Raw genomic sequence first — 22,120 nt, forward strand, 5'->3', positions numbered from 1 at the left:
ATGCACAACAGAGCCACATGCAGGCTAACCCCAGCTGGCTGTGCAGTCGCAGCATCTTCATTCGTTCTCCCTCTCAGGCCTACAGTATGTTACGCTCTTTGTTTCCCCATCCCAGAGAACTGAGAACTCTGTAGTGTTGGTGGTACTTTTGTGAGTTATCCATGCGCGACCCTACAAAGATACAGTTCTGTGCAAAGGAATTCATAACCCTTGAAGCTTTTTTACATTTAGTCAAAAACTTAAACGTTTTATGGAGATTTGATGTTATTGAACAGAATCTAATGCGTAGCTACATAGAAGGAAAATTATACTTGCATTTTAGATTAAAATTTTGAAAGTGTTATGTATTTGTATTTAGCTCTCCCTTTCAGAAATGCTTTGGGTTTTATCTCTACCACCTTTGCACAAATGAAGACTAAAATATTTTTCAAATTCTTCTTTGAAAAATACCTTAAACACTGTCAGACTGAATGGACATATCATGTCAGTCCACTGATGTTTTCAATTTTTTTAGCAGTTGTCTCTGGGTCAACTGTAAACTCATATTAGATTACACAAAGTTGGGCTCTATCTACCACTTACTTGGTTGCTTTACTTAAAATTGGCTTAATACAAATCCACCACATAATTTTCAGGTTTTATCTGCAAAGCATTTTGAAAACAAGTCAATTTTCTCCAACTTGACAGTAATGCTCGACTTCGTCTTGGTCTGTCACCTAAAATCCCACTAAAATTTGAAGAAGTTATGGTTCTAACCACACAAAATGTGACCTTCTTCAAGGGTGTGGATACTTTTGCAAATCACTGCAAATAACTGTGCGGGTCTGTGAAGTCTTTTCGTGCACCTGTATGAATAATCCTCGGAGAACCTAAAGCCTTATTCCAGGGTGTACGTGAAGAAAGCAAAAGAGCAAGAAAAAGTCCACTTTATGAAGAACAATCTGACCTCTTTTCTTTTCTTCATGTCTTTCCCTCTCTGTTTGTCCGTGCCAGTCGGAGACCCCCACCTTCTCCAACACACTAGACCTCAGAGCTCCTTCCTCCCTCCTTCATTTCCCCTGTCTGGACGAGAGAGAGGCGCTTCGGACAACAGCGCCACCTTCCTCTCATCTACCGCCTGGTCTGACCCTCCTGTTCCCACCTCTCTGCCCCCCCATCCCCATTCGCCCCTCTGCTTTCACGCAGAGAAGCAGAATACTTGAAAGCATGACTTACATACAACTTTGTTCCTCACAGTTTAATCGCAGAGACCATGAAATGATTATATTAGACAACTGAGTCAACATATTGTGTATCCACGCAAGTTCAAAGCAGAATGCTTCCCCTCTTCTTATATCAAGAGGGGTAAACATTTGCAAGTTTAGCATGAATCTATGCCTGAGCTTTTCTAAAGCGTCGTCTCAGTTTTAACATTTGATCATTTACTTTTATCAGGATTTGTTTGCTCATCTTTATTTTGAGGAACAGAATGATGTAAACCAGAACCTTTATTCAGGGTGGGCCATTTCATACAACACCCCCAAATACCATTCTTCTTTCTCTCTCTCTCTTCTTTAAGCTAATCCATGCTTTCCCACCGTCCAAATCTATAAAACAGCAGCACCGCTCAGGTGAGGCAGACGTGGATGACATCTGTATTCTTCGATTTGAAAAACCTGAATGGACAAAAGTCTCCTTCGTTTTTCCTTTTTATCCTCTCCATCCCCCTCCTCTGCTGTAAAGCAGAAGTCAGAATCACGTAGCGGATCGTCTTATTTTGCCAGTCGCAGACTTTAGAAAGTCTCACTGTTGCTGTTCTTACAAAGCTTTGTCACATCCTCTTCTTAAACTGCTGCACTCTCAAACAACCTATGCAAAAGAGAAAAGTGGTTTCTCAGTCTTCTCATGGCGAAAAGATGCATCTAATGTAGTTTATTCCCCCTTTTTGTTCCTCTGCTTATCAAGACATTATTATTACTTTCAAAAATAATGAGGATATTTAATATGAATAAGAATACATCATAAATTCAGGAAACGTAATTATGTTTGCTCAGGGTAGAGAACAATGTTGTTGTTTTTTTTGTCAAAGTAATTAATGCATAATTACTGCGCTTTCAAATGTTCTTTCAAAAATGAAAGATTGTAATCCTGTTACAGAACTCAAATAAATCTAATTAACACATTTATTGCAGTCTAAAGAAATATATGCTTAATTTTGTAGAGGAACTTTTTCAACTTTCTTTTAACACTCTTCCACAAAAGGGCAGATTTGCAAAGTTTATTGCAGGGTAAGAGATTTAATTAAGGAGTATAAAACTGAAGTGGGCCACATTCCAATTTTTCAAAACCATTTTTCCTTTCCACTAGTGAATCGTATTTTTTTTATTCACTAAAGCAAACTGAAGGTTGCGATTGTATTGCAGCAACATGTGAGAAAGGTTCAAGAGGTCTGAATGCTTTTGCAGCAGCACCGCTCCTAAAACTGAACAAAATGAAACCAGAGAAGGAGACTTTGTGACCCGAGTTGTTTCTTTAGACTGTTAACTCTTCATGTAGAGTGTAATACAAGATGGTGGTCTAGTAACTCAGGTTAGTCAGGTTTGAGCAATGTTAAATTAAGCAGGTAAAAAAAAAAAATATATATATATATATATATATAAATTGCATTTTAAGTTGCTGATCTGCCATTTCTTCTTTTCCTCTTTTCTCCTGCTCCATTTTCTCTCAGTGGTCACGGGGGTGAGTGAGAACATGAACAGTCCCAGTCTATGCATAAAGTACCACTGCTTGTGTTCAGTTGTCACATTACTGAGCAGAAACCACCTTTTAATCCCTTTGTTTTTTTGCCACTGAGCTCTGCTGTCAGTGTTATGTGTTGTATTTTGACCCCAAACACAAACAGCCCACTAGCCTTACCTTACACACATCTTTACCCTGTGATCATTACGAGAAAAAAAATCACCTACTTGTGCATCTCTGATCTCAACATCTGCAAAGCAAACATGAAGTCATATCTGATTTAAAAGTAATTAGTTTATTAATGTGTTATGTATTCGTGTGGTGCATTTTACTAGATATGTTCTCTCTTCTGTTTAGATAATTTAGTCTACATTGTATGCAACATCAGAATATTTAAACCATGAGTAAATGAGCATAACAGAATACTTGAAAAATAATAATAATAAAAAAAACTGTGCTGTAAATGGATGCTGGCAGGTTGTTTGATACTTTTGTTTGCATCAGGGAGGGTGTATTTGTGTTTTCTCTCTGAATTTATAAAAAGTGAAACAGAAGGACGGTGTGTGTAAACTGGCTGGTGACAAGTCCTGCTGCTTGTATCAGCTGATGTAAAAGAAACTGTAAGATTATCCTGGAGGACTGCTGTACTCTCAACTACATATTAAAAGACCTCTATGTGCTCTAGTGTCTGTTTTCATTGTTTTTCTCTAACATTTGGCACTTTTCATGAATACTGATCACAAAGTTTTCCATAGTAAAAGCAGAAAATGGAACTAAAATTGGTAATAGAGTAAAAATAAAGAGGAACTAAAAGATTTACTTTATATAGCATACTGTAGTTTTTATAATTTAGTTTTATTAGAAAACTTGCTGATTGATGAGTCTAACCTATTTTTAATCATTTTCTGTGGACAATACTTGTGTTGGAATTACATTGGTCATATGAAGAATATGAACTCTTTGAGAGTTGTTGTTGAAGAGGTATTCAAGTTGGCAAACAAAATAGTTAGATGTAAAATTGTTGATGTATTTATTGGAAAAATGATTTTTTATAATACCAAACAATTTGGTGAATCCCAACAAAAAGTAAGTCCAGACAGCTTGAGTTGCTCAATCAGTTTTATTCAGGAGGAAAGTATTACTCAAGAGAGGAGAAAAAAAAATTAGCTTGGGTTGAAGCAGCACTCAAAAATCAGGTTGCTCTGTGATCCTTCATCCTAAACTCACTTCAAGTTTATATTAAAACTGATTAGATTAGATACTAACTTACTCCAAATAAATATATTTTTTTCATTTTGTTGACGTTTGTAATAAACCACAGTCAGTCAGTAACGGCCAACATCCCAACTTTGCACTAACAGACATACACACAACCCATACAGCCAGTTAATGTGGCAAAGCAGCTTCTCCCAGAATCCCCCTCCACACATCAGGCATTATGAATATACAATATATTACACAGTTACAGTATGTACAACACCTCTTTTACAATAAAGACAGTTAATGTTTTTCTTGGTGTCAATCACACGTGACATCTTTAAGCAGTGAAGTAGGAAATCATTTCATCCACATTGTTGATTTCACACAAGTTGGGGGAGGAAGGGGAAATGCAGATAGTATTGTGCATTTGTCTGTTGGTCGGACCACCCAAAAAAAAAGTGTTCAAATAAAATTATATATATTAAAACTAAATCTGAAGATAGAAAATGTAGGGGTACTTAAAACAGTAATGTTGTGTTTTACTATTGGTGCTTTTTGCAACTCCTGTAACTGTACACATAATCTTTTTCTTTTTTATAATTTACTGGTTTGCTTTGAGAAGTGAGCAAAAACTACCACATTCTGCACAACTACTTTGCCTTCTGATACTTTTGGCAATAAACATTTTGTGTGCAATTTCAAAGCTTAATAAATGAGAGCCAGTATAAATGGGTTTCAAATTAGAAATGCTCCAATTTTGTTTAGTCAAAGTTATAGGAAGGCGATCTGCTTTGAAAAAAAAAAAAAAAAGTATCTATTGCTAGTCTCTAAACACAAGCCAGAGTTGCATTATAATGTTGGGATTCTCTCTAATTCCTCGCTTTTAATGCCCAAAAGAGATATATTCACAAGTGTTATTTCCCAAGACCTACTTCTGAATGGAGATGACAAATGTAACATTTATTTCATGAGTTTAATACTTTTTCTTTACCCAATTGGTCCCTCGACTATGGAAAAAACTTTTTAAAGTTTAAGTTGCCCTACTTAAATCCCATGCCCATATTCTGAGTGCGACCGCACACCAGCAATTAAATACAGGGGAATCCTCAGCATGAAGCTTCATAGGACACCCCGTCCCCTTTCACTGAAACCCATGCTATTCCAAACGGTCAGACAGCACAGGGTGAGCTGTGTGAGAAAGCCATGTACAGATTTAGTGCAATCATATTTGTAAAATCTACCAAAATGTTACAAAAGCAAAGTAGAAGAGATGCACTTTTGGCTAAGAGAAAATCTGGATTCCAAGCAAAAAATTCACTTACAGTCTCACGCATTCCAGTTGTCAAAGATGTGTATTGAATCCTTTGATATGTAAAACTACACATGAGCGTAACAGAACGCAACAAGCTCTGAAGAACAGTGTCACAAATGTAATACCCGATGAAAATAATTTTTTAGCTGAGACGCTCTGTTGAGGAAGAAAGTGGCTGGAATGTGAAATATGTCTGTGGTAAAACCAGCAAAATGCCTCATAACACATGTTGTAATATAATATCTACCATAATAAAGATAAATTTAAAGAAATAAGTTGGGAAGAAACCTTTAGCACAGCAACTCAAGCTTTTAGAACAGAGGTGTGTTGTGCCTTCAACATATTTAATCATTGTTAAACTTCAAGGGGTCTTGTAAATTGCATCCATGCCCATATTTCACCTGATCAACCACCAGTTTGTAACGGTGTTGACGTCTCAGTCTAAGCACGTTTAAAACACATCGACACAAAATAGATTTCACAAGTATTAACATTATGTAATGTACAAACATAAGAGTTATTTTCAGTGTTTGAAGTGGGAAACAAAGGAGACGAATGTAGTTTTAGAAACGGTACCAATCAGCAACACCCTTTTTAACTTCCTGAACTTGATAGTGTAACTTAGCAACCCGGTGACTTCACAACTGAACGGCACAAAGTTTCATGCGCACCTGCTGACTTAACTTTGTCCTACAGCCCTCTGCATTTAATGTTAGTTGAACCAACCTGATGTCTGCTCTCTGCACCCATCTCCTCGGATTTCACATACATTTAAATACTTGGGTTTATTACATTCAAATCTGACGCTTTTGGCATGAGTACAGTGAATTGAAACTGATTTTTGCACAAGAACAGCTCGTTTTTAGCAGCTCTTTGAGTGCTGTACCAGCAAAGGGGGCAGAATATATGGCCCCAATATTGCACATGTATGAGATAAGTGACAAAAGGAGGATAGGGTTTAAAAATGGCAATAAGGAGATTAATCAAGTTTTGATTTAGAATACTAATCATCTCCCATCTGTAAAAAAAGACAAAGCAAAACAAGGGGGAACAAACTGAACAAATAGGGGCCATTTCAGTGTAACTGGGCGAGACGGTTGTTAAAGTGTCAAACTTCTTGAGATGTGTAAATATGTTCATCAAGCTACAAATCATTCAACCACAGAACCTCAGTCACACTCTGGCCTCACACCACCAGGATCTTTACTTCATCCTGTTTGTCGGGCCGGTAAAAGAAGGGGATGCAGGGATTTTCGCCCAGGAATGGCGGTGACCGTGGAGCTCCCTGGGGGTTTTGGATCTCCTGGAGAAGCTGCATGATTTGTTGGGCGGTGCCGTCCTCTCTGGGCACCAGAGGTTTGGACTCAGTCTGAACAGAACTAGATGGTAATGTTTGGGATGAGGCAGCTTCTAGACCTTGTAGACGGGAGGGCTCCGAGAATGGGCTGACCTCTATGGCTTCTGTAGAGAACGACACATGAAGTTTCAGGATGATAAAGTCGATTAGAAAACACATTAAATACACTAGAGATGCACTTAGAGGTTGCCTGGTGACTGGAATATGTTGATTTTAACCTGACCAGTGTTTTTCAACTTAGTAAATGAACCTCATTAAAAAAAAAACATGCTACCAAGTTAAATGACAACAATGAGAGTAATTGCAACAAACTCAGTTATGCATTAGCGCAAAAAAAATGCTGGGATTTTTTAATTTTGTTGAATTTCCACAATTGCAAAACTGTGAAAAACTGGAAGGTCTGATTGATGCAATTTAGCGACTGCAGTCTAGGGAGCCACATAAAAAGTAAAGGTGGGCCGAACTGGCCCATGAGTCTGCTTAGTATTACTGGTCTTTAATCCTCTGACCTCCACTGGATATGAAATTGCAAAGTTTTCTGATTTGGTCCATCTTGCTCTTACCTTCTCCATCGACAGCATTAAGCTCATGCTTATGTGTTTGCTGCTGTAAGTGAGAGTGCTCCTCCCCAACAGGAAGCAGGTCGGGGTTTGCTGTTCCCATGCCGGCTGCAGCTCCAGTGTATCGATTGTACCAGTCGTTCCTCTCGGCCACAAGCCTCAGGACAAGATCCTGCAGCTCTGCCAGTTTGGACTGATGGCAAAATGAAACGAATCAATTACTACTAGTGGTGCAAAAATAATTTATACGTGAAACAGAGAAGAGAAACTGATTTCAATATTTAAAGTGATCTGAAGGACTTTTATGCTGATGAAGAGTTTACAGAGTAATGAGAAAACACAGAAAAATGTCAGTTTCAGAAAACATTTAAATGTGCCTCTCCATCAGAACTCATCAGTACAGAACCTTCATCTCCTCTTTGTCCTGGGCCAGCATGTTGATATACTGCTCTTTCTCCTGGTGCTTCTGCTTCATTATGGCCCTCTGATTTTGGTACAGGGCGATGTACTCCCCTTAAAATAACAATGAGTAAAAACAAAAATAAAATTTAATTCATAAACTATAACCGTAACATTTTTAAAAAGCAAGAAGTTCATACCTATAGTGTCAGTCTCTCCACTCAGCTGGATGCAGCGGTGCTCCAGCTCCTCCACCCGCTCCTTCAGGTCGGCTTTCTCCTGCATGAGGGAGGTGAAGCGCTGCTGGAGCTTCTCCATGGCGGCTTTCAGCGCCTGATGAACTTCAACTGGGACTCCTTCTGCTGAGGTAGCATAGCGGATACCGAGAGTTTACATAGTGACCAACCTATCATAGCTATAAACAAAACAGTGTGAGAGCCAGCAGGTGAAACTAATTTACTCTACAGAGCGGTGCAACATGGTACTTTAACATAAAAATATAGACACTGAAAAGCAAATTGTTCCATTTTTCTGACCTGAATGCTCATGGCTGTGCTCAGTGTGACTATGTTCATGACAATCATCATGCTCATGACCATCTTCATGAACAGGTGTGTAGTTGTGGTGTTGCTGCTCCAGTCTAAGGGCCAAAGCCACCTGTTGCCGGGCTGCCATATGGAGCCTGTGCTCCTCCTCCAGCTGCCTTCTGGCTTCGTCCCTCTCCGCTTCCACCTGAGCCAAAGCCCCACGGATAAAATCCTCCTGTTGGAAGAATGAAAAAGTGTGATAAAGGAGACCTAACATGGGAAACAGAAAATTACTATCAAATTATATAAATCAGGTCAGCCACAAAGTGACTTCCATCTCTGTACCTACCATCTCTTTCTGGCTCTCAAAGTCTTCTGGGATAACAATAGAAGACTTTGTAGGACTCTCCTCCGCTGATTGGCTTTCCACTCCATCTCCTAAATTACATGACAAAGTAGAACAATAAAAATATTTGATGCATACAAAGTTACCCATTTTGCAAATAAGAATAAGTCAGTATTTGTAGTGAGTCCTGAGTGGTTCCAGCTATCTGCTTATTGCTCGGATAAAGTGTCGGTCAGGTAGTCAGTTTCACTAAAATTACACAAGCTACTTCACAGTTGGTCAGATGCTTCACATCATGTTTCACATGAAATCATTCAACTTCCACCACAAATTAACTTGCAGCTGTTTGCAACAAATCAACCAAGTACAATTTAAATAGCTCAACACAACTAATAATAAAAGTAGGTAACTACTAGACTCAAAATAGTCTTTTTAGTCCTTGTTGAAGCACCTTTTAGATGTTTTAAAGTGATTCTTAGGCAGACAACAACTTCTGGGACCGTTCACAAGGGCGGACGACTCCGGTTCAGAAATATAGTTGAAGTTTGAACGTTCCCAAGATGTTTCAAAAAATTCAAGTCAGACAAGTTCGAGATGAATTAATCAAATGTTCTGAATGCCAAATGATGGTGAACTCTGAAACATTCTTGGGATTATTGACCCTTTAAAAGGTCCATTAATTCAACTTAAATAACTTTCATAAAACAATGTCAAAACCGGATATTTCTGCTCATGTAATGTATACAGGACTGTGACAAACACTACTAAAGTAAAGAGGAATACCAGCACAAAAAGAAAAACACTAGCAAGGCACGAATACAGAACAACCCCTTACCCTGGTCTCTGGATGTCGCCACAAGAGCTGAACTGTTGAGCAGCTCTTTTAGCTCAGCCTTCAGCTGCTCGTTGTCTCTGACCAACTGCTCCAAATGCTTCTACAAGAGGAAACCCAGGGTATCTTTTAAAACAATACTAAAATTACTCATGAATGTTCGAGTATCGGGTAACGATACAACACAAAGGGTCAATAATTAAGCATAAAATAATGAACACCTGACATCAAGTAAATGAGTTTATGTAAATGTTTAACCACTAAATGTGCTAGGAGTAAGCATTTTGAAGTGACAGTTCAGCCTCACAATTTTATGCAATTATTCTGAATCTCATCGGCACAATTTTTGCAACACCTTAAAATGCCTGGCTCAAACAAAATCCTGCCTCTATACAGCGTTGGTACCGTAAAGGTGACCTACTATGCTTCCTTGAAAGAGTTAGTATAGCTCTATGAGCTATACAAAACATGTTCATTACATATTTTGCACATAATCATCATTAGATAAAGAGATTTTTGTCTAGTCAGTACTTCCTATTCTGAGCTCCTTTCAGAATGGATTAAGGGCTTTTTGTCACTTCAAATCCAAATAAGCTGCTGAAGGTCACACACTCCAACTCAACATTTGCACTCGCATGTGAAAATGGCTGCAAATAGATGCACAATTTTACAACCATACAACTTTGGAAAGCAGAAGCAGAAGCTGTTAGAAGCAGTTGAATATACAGAAACGTGCAAAAAGTGAATTTTGCAAAATAGGTCCCTTTTAGGCAGCTGAGGTATTTAAAAACCTTGGTCATAATTTTAAGATTCAGGGTCCATACACACCTCTGCCTGTTGGAGCTGATTCTGGCTGACATCCAGCTGTGCACGGCCGTGACTTTCATCATGCTGCAGTCGGTCCATGAGCTGGGCCTGCTGCAGAAACTGTTGGTGGAGCTGTTCCCTGTCTGCAGCCAGGGCCTGGTAGGCAGCGCAGTACTGCTGCAGATGGGCCACCACCTGGTCTCTCTGCTCTAGAACGCCCCGCGTCTCCTGACATTTTAGCTCCAGCTGGAGGCAACAAAAGAAAAAATGTACATTAAAACCAAAAAGCAGCAGATTATTTCTCAGATGCTCAAAAACCTCCATTAATTAAATTCCAGACGTCATTATCATTTCCAATTATTTAAAAATGGAAAGAAAAAAAACTGTGTACAGTTGATAAAGGTATTGGTGTTCATACAAAAACTTTACTGTTTTGAAATATTGAGAGTAAGTTTTAACACTTATTGAAAATAAACTGGAAGGTAATTCTCAGTTTTAATACTTGTATCCTCAATATATATATATAAAAGAAACTGCAAGGCTTTACAGCAGATGTGGGTATGTTACCTGCTCCTTGACATTGTGCAGTTCCTCTTGTAATTCCCCCATCCTGCGTGCCAACTCCTTTTTCACATGTTGCTCTGACTGGATTGCAGTGGTCAGCTCCATATTCTCATTAGTCTGTCATAATGATGGAGTAACAGGAAACTTGGATTTAAAACAAGCTCTCAGTCACTTATATGAAGCACTAAAGTAATGGATGGGCTTCATTAATTTTCAATTTTAGAAAGCAACAGTAGAAAAACACTAGAAATGGAAACACAGGAGCATAAATTCAATGCAAAAGGAGACAAATTAAGAAGATAAGATGATCAGAGTAGCGGGAGTAAATTTTTGGACTCACCAGTTTGACAAAGCCATTTTGTAGCTCGGCCAGCTGGTCTTTCAGTGTGCGGTTCTGGGTAAGAGCTCGGCTAATCGTGGCCTTGTCTGACTGAACGTCCTCCAACATGCGTCTGCGGTCCTCTTCCTCCTGAGACTGGTTCTCCACCTGCCGCTCCAACTCTCCCAGGCGTGTCTCTTGCTCCGCACACAAGCGACTTAGCTGCTTGTTATCTCGAAGCTGGGGGAACACCAAATATATAAATAAGTATATTTGGTCTCATTTTGAAATATCAGGGATAATTGACCCATGTGATATAGGATATGCTATTATTTATCCATCCACATGTATAAATAAAACAACTGAATGCACACCTGAGCCTGGTATTGAGCAGTAATGGCATCTTTCTCCTGTTGTAAACTACTGAGGGCCTCCTGCAGAGCCACCTCTGCCTCTGATGGTCCTGAAGGTTGAGGCTCAACATTTTCCTGGGCTTCCTTCTCCACAGACAATAATGCTGTAAAGGAAAGAATAACACTTAACAAGCACGCCAATGTTATGGTTTGATTTCATTTAACTGTGGTGTGGAGCTGTTTTTTCCCAATAAAACTGAGAAAACAAGTCTCACCTGCAGCATTTTTCAGCTCTACAATGCTGGCCTCCAGCTCTTGGACTCGGTTGATGTTTCTGTCTCTCTCCTCTGCTACCAAAGAGACCTTCACACAGAAATTAAAATAAATCATTACAAACAGTTACGTTTTCAGCGGTACTGCCAAACATAGTATATATTTTATCATTATACTTGTGCAAGCAGCTGCTCGGTTTTGTCCTTCCATACACGGCCCTCTTCCTGGATTCGTTCCACATAACGGTCTCGTTCCGTCTTGAGCTGGGCTATAGACTCCAGAAGCTACAAAAACAAAGATATACAACAATCTTAGTCGACGTGAATTGAAGTTAACCTTTATGTTTTTAAATAATCAAGTTTGGAATGAGACAAATGAGCTGAACATTTCTGATTATTGCATAAGGATTCTTGTGTCACTGATAATATTGTGAGATATAACAAGAACTACCTTCAGAACAATTTAAATCTAACAACCTCTAATAAAGGTTAAAATGACCACTTTAGCATAAATCTACAATTCACAAGTACCAAAACAGTCACCTGTGTTGTAGTTGGTGGAGATCTCCACCAACTTAAAAACAGTAAAATCTAGTTACTTTGCTTAATTGAAGCTGACTTAAACCAAAACTATTCAGTATCCAGAGTGTTGTCCTTGCCTTTTATTGTAGCTGGTGTGCTAATGTCAAATTAGAAATACCAGGTCAAGAAACCAAAATCTTCAGTGGGCCTTTTCAAATTTAACCAAGTTCCATGTCTTTGCATGTTTACACAAACATTGTTGCATTACTTCATTTTCCACTCTACTTTATAAATAAAATAAATACTTTAAAAATTAAATCTAGGAGCAAACTTTTGTATTTTCTCATGTTAAGTTGAAAATCTGACGTTGAATTTGTAAGCTACCTGGTATTTAGTCATATTCCTCAGAGCACAACAGATGACCTAATTATATTGAGGAGGGGAATTGTGGATGATATTAATGAAGGACAAATTCTGCTGCTGGAGATAAAAGTTTATTCAAAATGAAAACAGGCTGGAGGTCTGCATGAAGGTTTGTAACTCCTATTTTTACCTTAAGGTTTCATAATGTACATGTAAGAGGGAGATGCCTCAGACCTGGTGATTACGTGACTCCAGCTGCTGCTTTTCTTCCAGCAGCATCTCGACTTTTTGGTTGAAACCGGGGGAATCTGACTGACTGGAGTACTGGAGATAAATAAAAACACATTGTAACACACATGTAAAATCTGAATGAACAATGAAAAAGAAATATCTGTTTGTATTATAAATGATTAATATAATTTAAACAGTAAAAATCAGAGCCAGATGTTCTTGAATAATGAAGCATGCACCTGTTGTAGCATGAGGTCCGCCATCTCCAGCCTCTTGTGAAGATCGTTTACCTCCAGCCTCATTGCAGCATTATCTTGTGTAATTTGTCTCAGCTGTTCAGACAGCTCTGAGCTCTGCTGCTTTGACTCCTCACTTAAATTGCTGTCAACACACAAACATAAATTATATTTCACTTGCCTGATACTTTCAGGAATTGCATTGCCTGAACCGCACTTGTTTGCATTAAACAAGACTACCATAATTTCCGCACTATAAGGCACACCTAAAAACCTTCAATTTTCACAAAAGCCCGTAGAAGGAGAAGCGCGCGGTGCACGCTGGGTTTTGTGTAAGGACCCCAAAATGGCTCCTATTAAGAGACACGCTTACGACGCAGAGTTTAAGCTCAAGGCGATCAGTCACGCAGTAGAACACGGGAATAGAGCAGCAGCGAGAGAATTTAACATGAACGAATCAATGGTGCGGAAGTGGATATATATTGTGATCGCACTAACGTTTGATTTACCGTAACAGTATCAGACTGTTTTTTACGTGTTTATTGAATCGAGGAAAAGTTCCCCTCCACTATATGTTATACCTTGCTGTTGTAAAAAGATAAACTGTGTAACGAAAATACCACATCACTGACTTTACCTCGGGGAAAATAATCAAACAGCTGTTTATTCATTTTGGTAATGAACGGAGTTTTCAGAACGCTGGTTTGTAATCTATTAATAAAGTTTGACTGACCTATCTGACTATTTTGTTGACATTCCCTTTAGCGCAGTTCCATCTAATGGATGCACAACGTAACCCCAGCCTCTACTGTAGCGTCTATTCTATGCGCCTTATAATGCGGTGCGGCTTAAACAGTACAGACCAAAAGTTTGGACACACCTTCTCATTGAATTCAATGAGAAGGTGTGTCCAAACTTTTGGTCTGAACTGAGTACAGACCAAATGTTTGGACACACAGTTATGTCCAAACTTTTGGTCTGTACTGTATATGAAAAAAGTTTTAAAATAGGCCATTCATTGAAGGTGCGCCTTATAATGTGGTGCGGCTTATAGTGCGGAAAATACGGTAAGTTGGTAGTACCAAATTACAGCAGTATAATATAAAAACGTATTCCTATAATATGCTCACTAATAAAAAAAAAACTTACTTGAGTCTCAGCACTTCTAGCCTTAAGTTGTCTCTTTCTTTTTCAAGCTCCTTGTTTTGCTGAAGATAAAATGAAAAAAAAACAAACAAACATGCATTGCTTATACTGAACATGACAGCAATATTTCAAATACATTCAACTAAGCTGATTTCTGTTTGACATGCATAAGTCAAATAAAAATTTATTTCATTTTTAGAAGTTACAGCTTTATTCATTTGTTTCATAACAAATTCATTAAAATATGTTACCTTCTCAAACTGCTTCTGCTGCGTGGAGACAGTAGACAGAGTTCGCTCCAGCTCTGAAACTCTCTGCTTCATTGTCTGCAGACGGTTATTGAGGTCCTCTGCTTCAGCTACGAACACACATGGAGTCAGAGCACATCATTGCAAGCATGCAAACACAATTACTTGACCAATCGATTGTGCAAACCTAAAATCTTCCAAAAGTCATTTTAATGCTCATACACACCTGTTTTTTGTCGTGCAGCCTGTTGTGTGTATTGTAGTGCTGTTTGTAGCTCAGATTTTTCCGATACCAGAATCCCAATGGTTTGGATATGAACCTTACAGGAAACAAATGAAAAAATATTTAAGATTCCAGGTGTGGATTTTACTTGTTTATATCACAAAATTTATTTTAAAAATAACACAAAAGCATTGCATGAAACAAAAACATGTAAAAATATAATCTTCAATGTATTAAAGAAGCAAATATTTCAAACACTTCATTATCAAAGGAACCAGCAGTTTCTGCACATTTCAGGTTTTCAGAGTTTGTTCCAGTGCAGAGAAATAAAATACACTGAAACCTTAGCATGTATCACTCTGAGCGCTGAGGGGAGGGAGGGAGAGTTTTGGATCAAATTACCATCTATTTATGGAAAAGGGACACCATGCAATTGTAAATTTTTTTTGCTAGTATATTTCCACAGGAATGCTTAAAAAATCTAATTATTTCTAAGGGATTTACCTGCAACTGCTCCCGCATTGCTCCTTGCTCCTTTGAAAATTTCTGTTCAAATTCCTTTCGCTCCTGAAGGCAGAAAATTACAAAATGCATGACTGGCCATGACAAAGCTCAAAGGCATAGATCATAAAAGATGGAATTGAGTAAAACATGTTGTGAAGGTAAGAAAATGAGAAAAACTTCCAACCTTCTGCAGCTGATCTGTGAGCTCCTGAGTTTGATGCACCTGCCAAGACAACATGGTATAAAATTAGGATTATGGGAAAAAAAAAACAACTAAAAAATAAGTCATCCAATAATTAGTACACTATTCTATCTTAGAAAACATAATAAAAAATTCTGCAGACGAGATCTTTCACATGCCAGCCACACAACTACTGTGCAAAGAACAAAAATAAAAGACATGTTTGGTAAATCCTAATGTGTTATATTATTTAATGTTTGCTTTAATGTTATTGAGGATAGTCCACTAAACTGGCTCAATAAGCCTTGAACATCATGCAACTACAAGCAAAGTGTTAAGATGCCTGATTAAAATGTGCACCCAACGGGGTGCTTATGCTATATTTAGAGTTCCAGAATGCACCCTAATCCACCTGAGCAACAGATAAAAATGAGAGAGAGATAATAAAAGATGAGTGTGATGGCCTGGTGGTTATGATAGCATGCAAAAGGCATTACAATTCAAAGCGTAATGCAAATAAATAACTGAAAGGGAGGATAGGGTAACAATGCAAAAAGCAAGGGCACACAGGTATGCATACACACAGCTTCTTACCAGCTGGTCTAGCTTGGTATTGAGCTGAGAGTTTGTTAGCTTGCTAGATTCCAGGGCGGCTGCCAGCTCCTGGTTCCGACTCTATCACGTGCACACATGCATCCGGGAAACAAAAAAAAAAAAAAAAAGGAAAATAATACATATAAAGACACGGATAAGGTGAAGGAACAAAAGTCAAACAGAGAACACAGGGGAGTAAGATAAATATTTAAATGTGAAATATTAACATGGAGGCAAATAATATTACTGTTACAAGTGGTGGATGCTTTCAATGATGAAAAATGCCACATGATTAAAATAAAACAAGGCTAGTTTTAAAATACTTTGAAGGCAATTGGACCAAGCTTGGAGAAAGTAAATCCTATTCTGAATGGCGTAGGAGTAGCCCAGGAGTAAAAATATACTAAACAAATCCAAAGTGAGAAAAAAAAAAAGTTTTCCATCTTACCTCCAGTTCTCCAGAAGGTGCAGCTTCCCCATTCACATATGGAGCAGATGTTGACTGGAATGATAATGAAATCATAATTTATGAGCTTTGCAACAGAACTGATGACACACTTTACATATTTGTGATCTAAAGGACAGTGTGAGGACAACATCTCCCCATACAGTCTATCTCTGCAGGCATATTAATGGATAAAATGATTAATTCAAAAACTATTACACCCTCAAATGTTGCATAGCAAACAAGGACAATTAATTTAATCACATTTGTTTTCTCATATTTTGGATAGCAACATTATCTTTATAACAGTGAGATGATTACACAATTAATCTTCCTCAGAACTGAGCAAAGTTAACATAAAACACACTGTGATATTAACTGTTGTGTACTGTTTTCCAGTGCCAAACAAAGCTCAGGGAGAATACTGTAAATCTGATAAGAACACCAGGTGATGGAGTCAGTACGAGGACTGGCAGAGCTGAAAATGCTTCCAGTGCATTCTTGCAAACAATAGATGCAACACACACACTGGTTGGAAATGTAGACGGGCAGGGTGTTTTGTTAAAAGCCTAACACAGCATGACAAAGTGTGATGTAGAAAGAGTGAGAGATAGAAAGGAATGGGATGACAGTGATGTCTGTAACGCCCTACCTCAGAGACCAGACCATTTAGTTGTTGCGAGAGTTGCCGCAGGCTCTCTGTGGAAGACAATGGTCTGCAAAATAGACATGCCAGATGAATGCAAATTATAAACCTTCCCGTTTTATGCTACAAGCAGCAACATGGGTGCACTCAAAATAACAGTGGAAAACAGATAGCATTGCTTTTACAGAGTGTCTGAGAAACTCAAATAAGTTATGAATGTTGATAGGCAATTTTGCACAGAGATTATGAAGTATCGCTGCTGGAAAAAGAAAGAACGGCCAATAATTATTGACATGGAGCTAAACTGAGCTCAGGCACAGCAGTGTGTTTGAGTAATAGATCAGGATTCAGTTATTACAAAGGTAAAGTACAACCACTCACATCAAACACAAAAATAAAACAATCTTCACCTCTCTAACTTTACTTTGCAAAAGCATTGAAAGTTGAAACAAGGACCAAATAGTCCAGAAGAAACCATATTAAAAGTACCAGACATGCTAGTTTTTCACATATTGCAGGAAAAAATAGGCTAAGATAATGCTCCCAGCAAAAAGACTAAATAAGTCAAAACATAAAAACAAATCCTTAAAAGACATAGATTGCAACAAATATCAAATAAAGGTACACTTACTAAAGTAAAAACAAATAATCTGTGTGAGATGACTGAATAAAACAAGTTAAATTACATCACTGAAAATTAAAAACCCACCTAGTTTCCTCCTTTAAACTACGGTTACTGTTGGTATCTGGGAAATCCTGTACAGAGAGAAAAATTAGAAGCAGAGGAAAGTCAGCAAACACACGGGGGAATTTGTGTGCTACGACAGCGCTTTAAAATATCACAAAAAAAAGAAGACTTTTTGGTATTTTCTATAACCATGCCAAAAATCCTACTTATCCTAACTTCAGACAAGTTCACAAATTCTTAGGCTGAAAGTGTTGTATGTTAACAAGACCTATTATGGCAGCTTAGGTGCATTTTAAACAATAAAACAAACACGCAGACAGATTAAAGACACACCTGCAACTCAGTGTTGTGACTGACAAACTCAGAGTTAGTAGCAGCGTTAGCACTAGCAGAGTTAGACATAGGTGAGTCTCTGCCGGACTCGCTGTGCTGCTCCTCCTGCCGCTGAGGAACAGGGGACCCCATGGCCTCCATGTCAGCAAAGGTCTGAGGTAACATACACAAAAATGCCAACTCACTTTTAATGTAAGAAGACAAGTGTTTACAAGTAATGGCACACAAAAAAAACCTGTCATGTTAATGCAGTTTACATCTAAATATTAACAAAATAAACATGAGAACAAAAAGTGCAATCCTCAAACATATAGTGTTAAATGGTTTAGTAACCAACTCTTGCCATTATCTGTTACTGTAAACTGCATTGTGAACACACTGCAGTCTTATTAGCATTTTAATGTTAATGTGTAATGTGTTTGAGGTGATGATAATTAGCATATTTCAAAGCAGGTACACTGGACGTCAAAGAAAAAAGAAACAAGCTGAAAAGTGAGCGGCATTCTTGTTTATCTAGATATTCATCTGCATTGAACATTTAGCAACAGGAATCATAGCTATGTTTAGCTTAAGAATGTGCAAATGCCAACCAATAACACTAGACAACATAAGATCAACATTTCTTAAAAAAAACAAAAAAAACAATGTACTGACATGCAATGAACAATGAATGCTGCACACTCAACCTGTTGAAATCCTTTATAAAGTTTCTTGACATGAACTTACAAAAACAAAACAGAGTCAAGACTTGGGCTTTAATTGATTGTGTGTTTTGGTCAATGTGAAAAAACGTGAACAGCAGACAAGGCACAATCTTGTACACCAAAAATGAGGAACAGCTATTTACAGAAAGAAGTGCAGAGAGGGGAGAGGACAAGGGTAAAGCACAAAGAGAGGGACAAAGGCTCACCTGACAGTTGCCATTAGGTGGGACGACTACTCCATTGCTTTGACTAAGAGCTTTCAGAAAACTGTCAAACTACAGTAGAAAGAAACAGCAGCAGACAGAAAGAGAGAAGTGACATGACAGAAAACAACTCAAAGTCACAGAGAGATAAATGATAGAAGCAGCTACCACAAGGAAGAGCTGCAAAGGTTAGTGTGTGACAAGAAAAAAGTGACCACAAGATATGTTCCCATCATTTGTATAAGCTCTTTTTCCTCTCCATTTACAGTCATAATTAGGTCTAAATTAAACTGGATTTGAACTACCAGTAAGCTTCTTAAACTTTTCAATATGAATTCTATGCAAGAAACTGAAATGAAATTTACAATTTACACTTATAAGTTTAGGCTTTCCAATCATACCAACAAAGAGTTGTTAAAATTAATAACTGATATGTTGTGAGAGAGGAGAATTAAAGAAAGAGAAGAAAGGTGAAAAGATGCTGATATTTGAAAGACAATGCAAAGGTAGAGATTCTTACTTTACAAATGGCATTTTTAAGTTAATGGTCATGTTTGTGACTGCTGCAGAATGAAGTCACTGTTATTGTAACAGTGAGAAGAACATCGACAGCTGTCTAAAGAACGGCTATAAACGCAGGTCAAATGTCATGAGGCAGAGCCAAGTTATGTGCATGTGCTGTCTGAAAGTAGCACCACACACACGTCGTCATTGGCCTTCTTAATATGATCACAGACTGTTGGAATTGGAACCAAAGCAAGAGGCAATGCCTGATATCAATATGCTACTTCAATGACACTTTTGTCGAAAAACAAAATGCGTGTTTATAATAACTGGTATAGTAACCAACATTATTAGAACTGCTGTTTAAAATCTAATACACATTTCCTTTCTTATGACTGACAATGATCACAGAGCTTTCCTATACCATCTGACATTCTCTATTTCTGAGGATATTTAAGAGAATATCAAACAGAACTGATTTGCTAGCAATCTATGTCAAGAAATTTAAATTTATAAAATTAGTAACATAGTTTTGAAACTAGCAACATAATTAGTGTACAAAATACAAAGGACTAAATAGAAGGGTAAAATGCACATGTAGTATTAGGAGGCAATCTCATCCAACAACCAAAACGAGAAAAAAGACTAAATTAACAGAAAGTTAAAGAAAAACTCACATTGTCTGGGGAGTCTCTGTCTTCCTTCACCTTTCGCTTCTTCTTGGATCCTGTTCCACTTCCTCCTCCTCCCCTTTCTCCTCCCACAGAAGCAGGAGAGCTCTTCTGTTGAAACTCCTTCAGCTGAGCAACATAACACAAAAAAACAGGATGCAGAAAGATCCTTTTACATTCTCTGTTTGCAAAATATTTATGTCTTTCTTTAGACAAGTATTATGTTTTATACAACTTGTAAAATATAAAGAGGGCTAGTAGGACGTTAAAAAAGCTCTCACACCTTACAGCAAAATTAACTATGTTAAAGTAAAGAATTGCTTTCATATCCTTACTTTTTAGCTATTGTTCCAAACACTGTTCACCATATGTACATATATATATATAACGCTAAACATATTCATTTAAATGATGAATATACATTTGCATAATTTTAGATCTAACATTAGGCCTCTTTGCAGCTGCTCCCCAAAAGTCAACAATTGATATTAAGCAGGTTTCTCAAGTTGAATTTTGTCTGGCATGAAGCAACATTCAAGCAAACTCTACTAATGCACCTATAATCCACTTATTCTAAAAAAAAAAAACCAAAACAAAAAAAATATGCCACTCAACAGATGTTGTTTAAAACAAACACAAAAATACAGCTTCAATCTTGGAAAAAAAAGAAACAAACCAAAAAAAAAAAAAAAAACAGAGAAGATGTTTTAAAATACGTGAGTTGAAAAATAACATTTTTAGCGCAGGGCCTTGAAAAGTAACAGGAGGGATAACAAGGAAATCAAGTGACTAATCAATTTTGAAATGGTGTTTCAAATTTATGATCACCTGTTTACAAAATATATAAGTCAAAGATTAAATATTGAGGAGTACAGTCGTCGAAATGTATTCATCTTTCTACAAAACTCCAAAACAGCTCCTCTTCTGTCCGAGAAGAGGGGTGTCAGCTGTCAAAACAGTCCCCTTGATTCAATCCAGTTCACTGTGCTAGCAAGCTAATTTTCTGGAGTTCAGTTTTATATTTTCTGAAAACGACTGTTTGTAGCCCAATTTCTAATGTTAATATTTTTTTGCAAACGAGTCAAAAGGTTGTCAAGCTTCTGTGTTGTGGTATTTCCACTCATCTGTAGCAATGTATTCGTTAGCTTTTGAGCTTGTTTGCTAATGTTAACTTGCCTTAGCACGTTAAGATTTCGCCAATGACTACATTTGCGGTTGTCTTGAAAGACGGGTAAACCTTTGGCCCACAGCTGAGTTACTCGTTGTGGCGCTAAGATGAATAGGATGTCGTGAATACAACTTCCAACTAAGAACAGACGAAGGTTAAGGCTATCAGTAGATTAATGCTATCAGTAGAGGCCCGGAGACAGGCACCGGTCTTTCCTGCTCATTGAAGCCGCAAGATGAGTGCGAGAGGAGGGACGTGCGACAGCGCAGAGGTCGGACGACGTGTAATGACAACACCCGTGCTCAGACATGGAGTTTATAATACAACAAGTAGAAACACGGTTGAATTAAACTTGCAGGCTAAATAAATGATGAGTACATAATGTGAAATTAAGGAAAGTCATTATTAATACACTTTACCTTTTTCTTAGCTGCAGCGAGTTTTGTTTGCCTACTCTGGTCGGCCATCCTGCTGCTCTGGTGGTCAAGCGACCGAACCACGTCATCAGTAAGGTGCTAATAGATCCTTCTATCGGTAGGGGGCGCAAAGTCCCCGTTTTCAGGGGGCGCAACCAGTTTTAGATAAACGTCGACTTGTGATATAAAGTCGGGAAAAATGTGACTGTAGTTCCCATTATTATTACACTATAAGTTCTTTCTCTTCTGTGTTTATAAGCACTTTAAAAGCAATCTTTAAGACGTTATTTGCAACTAAAATTGTTTTTAGAAAAGGGTCAGACCATGGTGTGATAATTACTCTAATACAATGTCAATGTCAATTTTATTTATAAAGCACTTTAAAAACAGATATTAACTGCAACAAAGTGTTGTGCAGTATACATAAAACACATAAGAATAAAACACAAATTAAAACAGACAGGGCAAATAAATTAATGTCAGGCCTTATGTATGATAAAACATACAAAACCTTTTTACGAGGTTTAA

At 37.8% G+C, this 22,120-nt stretch overlaps 2 protein-coding genes across 13 annotated transcripts in view; one reads left to right on the forward strand and one right to left on the reverse strand.

Annotated features, from left to right (window-relative positions):
• Positions 1-3,398, forward strand: part of dnm1a (dynamin 1a) — a 51,815-nt gene extending 48,417 nt beyond the window's left edge. For all 7 annotated transcript variants that reach the window (XM_032570692.1, XM_032570691.1, XM_032570698.1 and 4 more), the window contains one exon: positions 994-3,398. In XM_032570692.1, coding sequence (XP_032426583.1) covers positions 994-1,024 — 31 coding nt within the window. In that variant the 3' untranslated portion in view covers positions 1,025-3,398. The remainder of the gene's footprint in view (positions 1-993) is intronic.
• Positions 3,399-3,819: 421 nt separating this feature from the next.
• Positions 3,820-21,690, reverse strand: golga2 (golgin A2). 6 transcript variants are annotated; one of them, XM_032570685.1, is made up of 28 exons: positions 21,596-21,690; positions 20,015-20,137; positions 18,837-18,905; positions 17,927-18,079; positions 17,615-17,661; positions 16,912-16,975; positions 16,263-16,316; positions 15,815-15,895; positions 15,224-15,262; positions 15,040-15,102; positions 14,539-14,632; positions 14,316-14,422; positions 14,068-14,126; positions 12,922-13,063; positions 12,686-12,775; positions 11,744-11,851; positions 11,570-11,657; positions 11,316-11,458; positions 10,963-11,181; positions 10,626-10,739; positions 10,080-10,304; positions 9,255-9,354; positions 8,423-8,511; positions 8,083-8,308; positions 7,747-7,905; positions 7,554-7,660; positions 7,151-7,340; positions 3,820-6,691 (listed from the first exon to the last, which is right to left on the reverse strand). In XM_032570685.1, the coding sequence occupies exons 1-28, from the start codon at positions 21,641-21,643 to the stop codon at positions 6,417-6,419; spliced, it is 3,276 nt and encodes a 1,091-aa protein (XP_032426576.1). In that variant the 5' UTR covers positions 21,644-21,690; the 3' UTR covers positions 3,820-6,416. The 6 variants fall into 6 exon arrangements, with proteins under 6 accessions (XP_032426576.1, XP_032426575.1, XP_032426578.1 ...); XM_032570684.1 differs by having other exon boundaries at positions 7,747-7,908; XM_032570687.1 differs by lacking the exon at positions 18,837-18,905 and having other exon boundaries at positions 7,747-7,908.
• Positions 21,691-22,120: the final 430 nt, after the last annotated feature.

This window comes from Xiphophorus hellerii, chromosome 8 (genome assembly GCF_003331165.1).
Source record: "Xiphophorus hellerii strain 12219 chromosome 8, Xiphophorus_hellerii-4.1, whole genome shotgun sequence".
NCBI classification, from domain to species: Eukaryota; Metazoa; Chordata; class Actinopteri; order Cyprinodontiformes; family Poeciliidae; genus Xiphophorus; species Xiphophorus hellerii.

Excerpts from the sequence above, each read along its gene's own strand:
- golga2 (XM_032570684.1), bottom strand. The coding sequence starts at position 21,643 with ATGGCCGACCAGAGTAGGCAAACAAAACTCGCTGCAGCTAAGAAAAAG. Across the intron at positions 18,906-20,014 it reads ACAGAGACTCCCCAGACAAT|TTTGACAGTTTTCTGAAAGC; the intron begins GTGAGTTTTTCT and ends TTTCTACTGTAG. Across the intron at positions 14,633-15,039 it reads CAATGCGGGAGCAGTTGCAG|GTTCATATCCAAACCATTGG; the intron begins GTAAATCCCTTA and ends GTTTCCTGTAAG.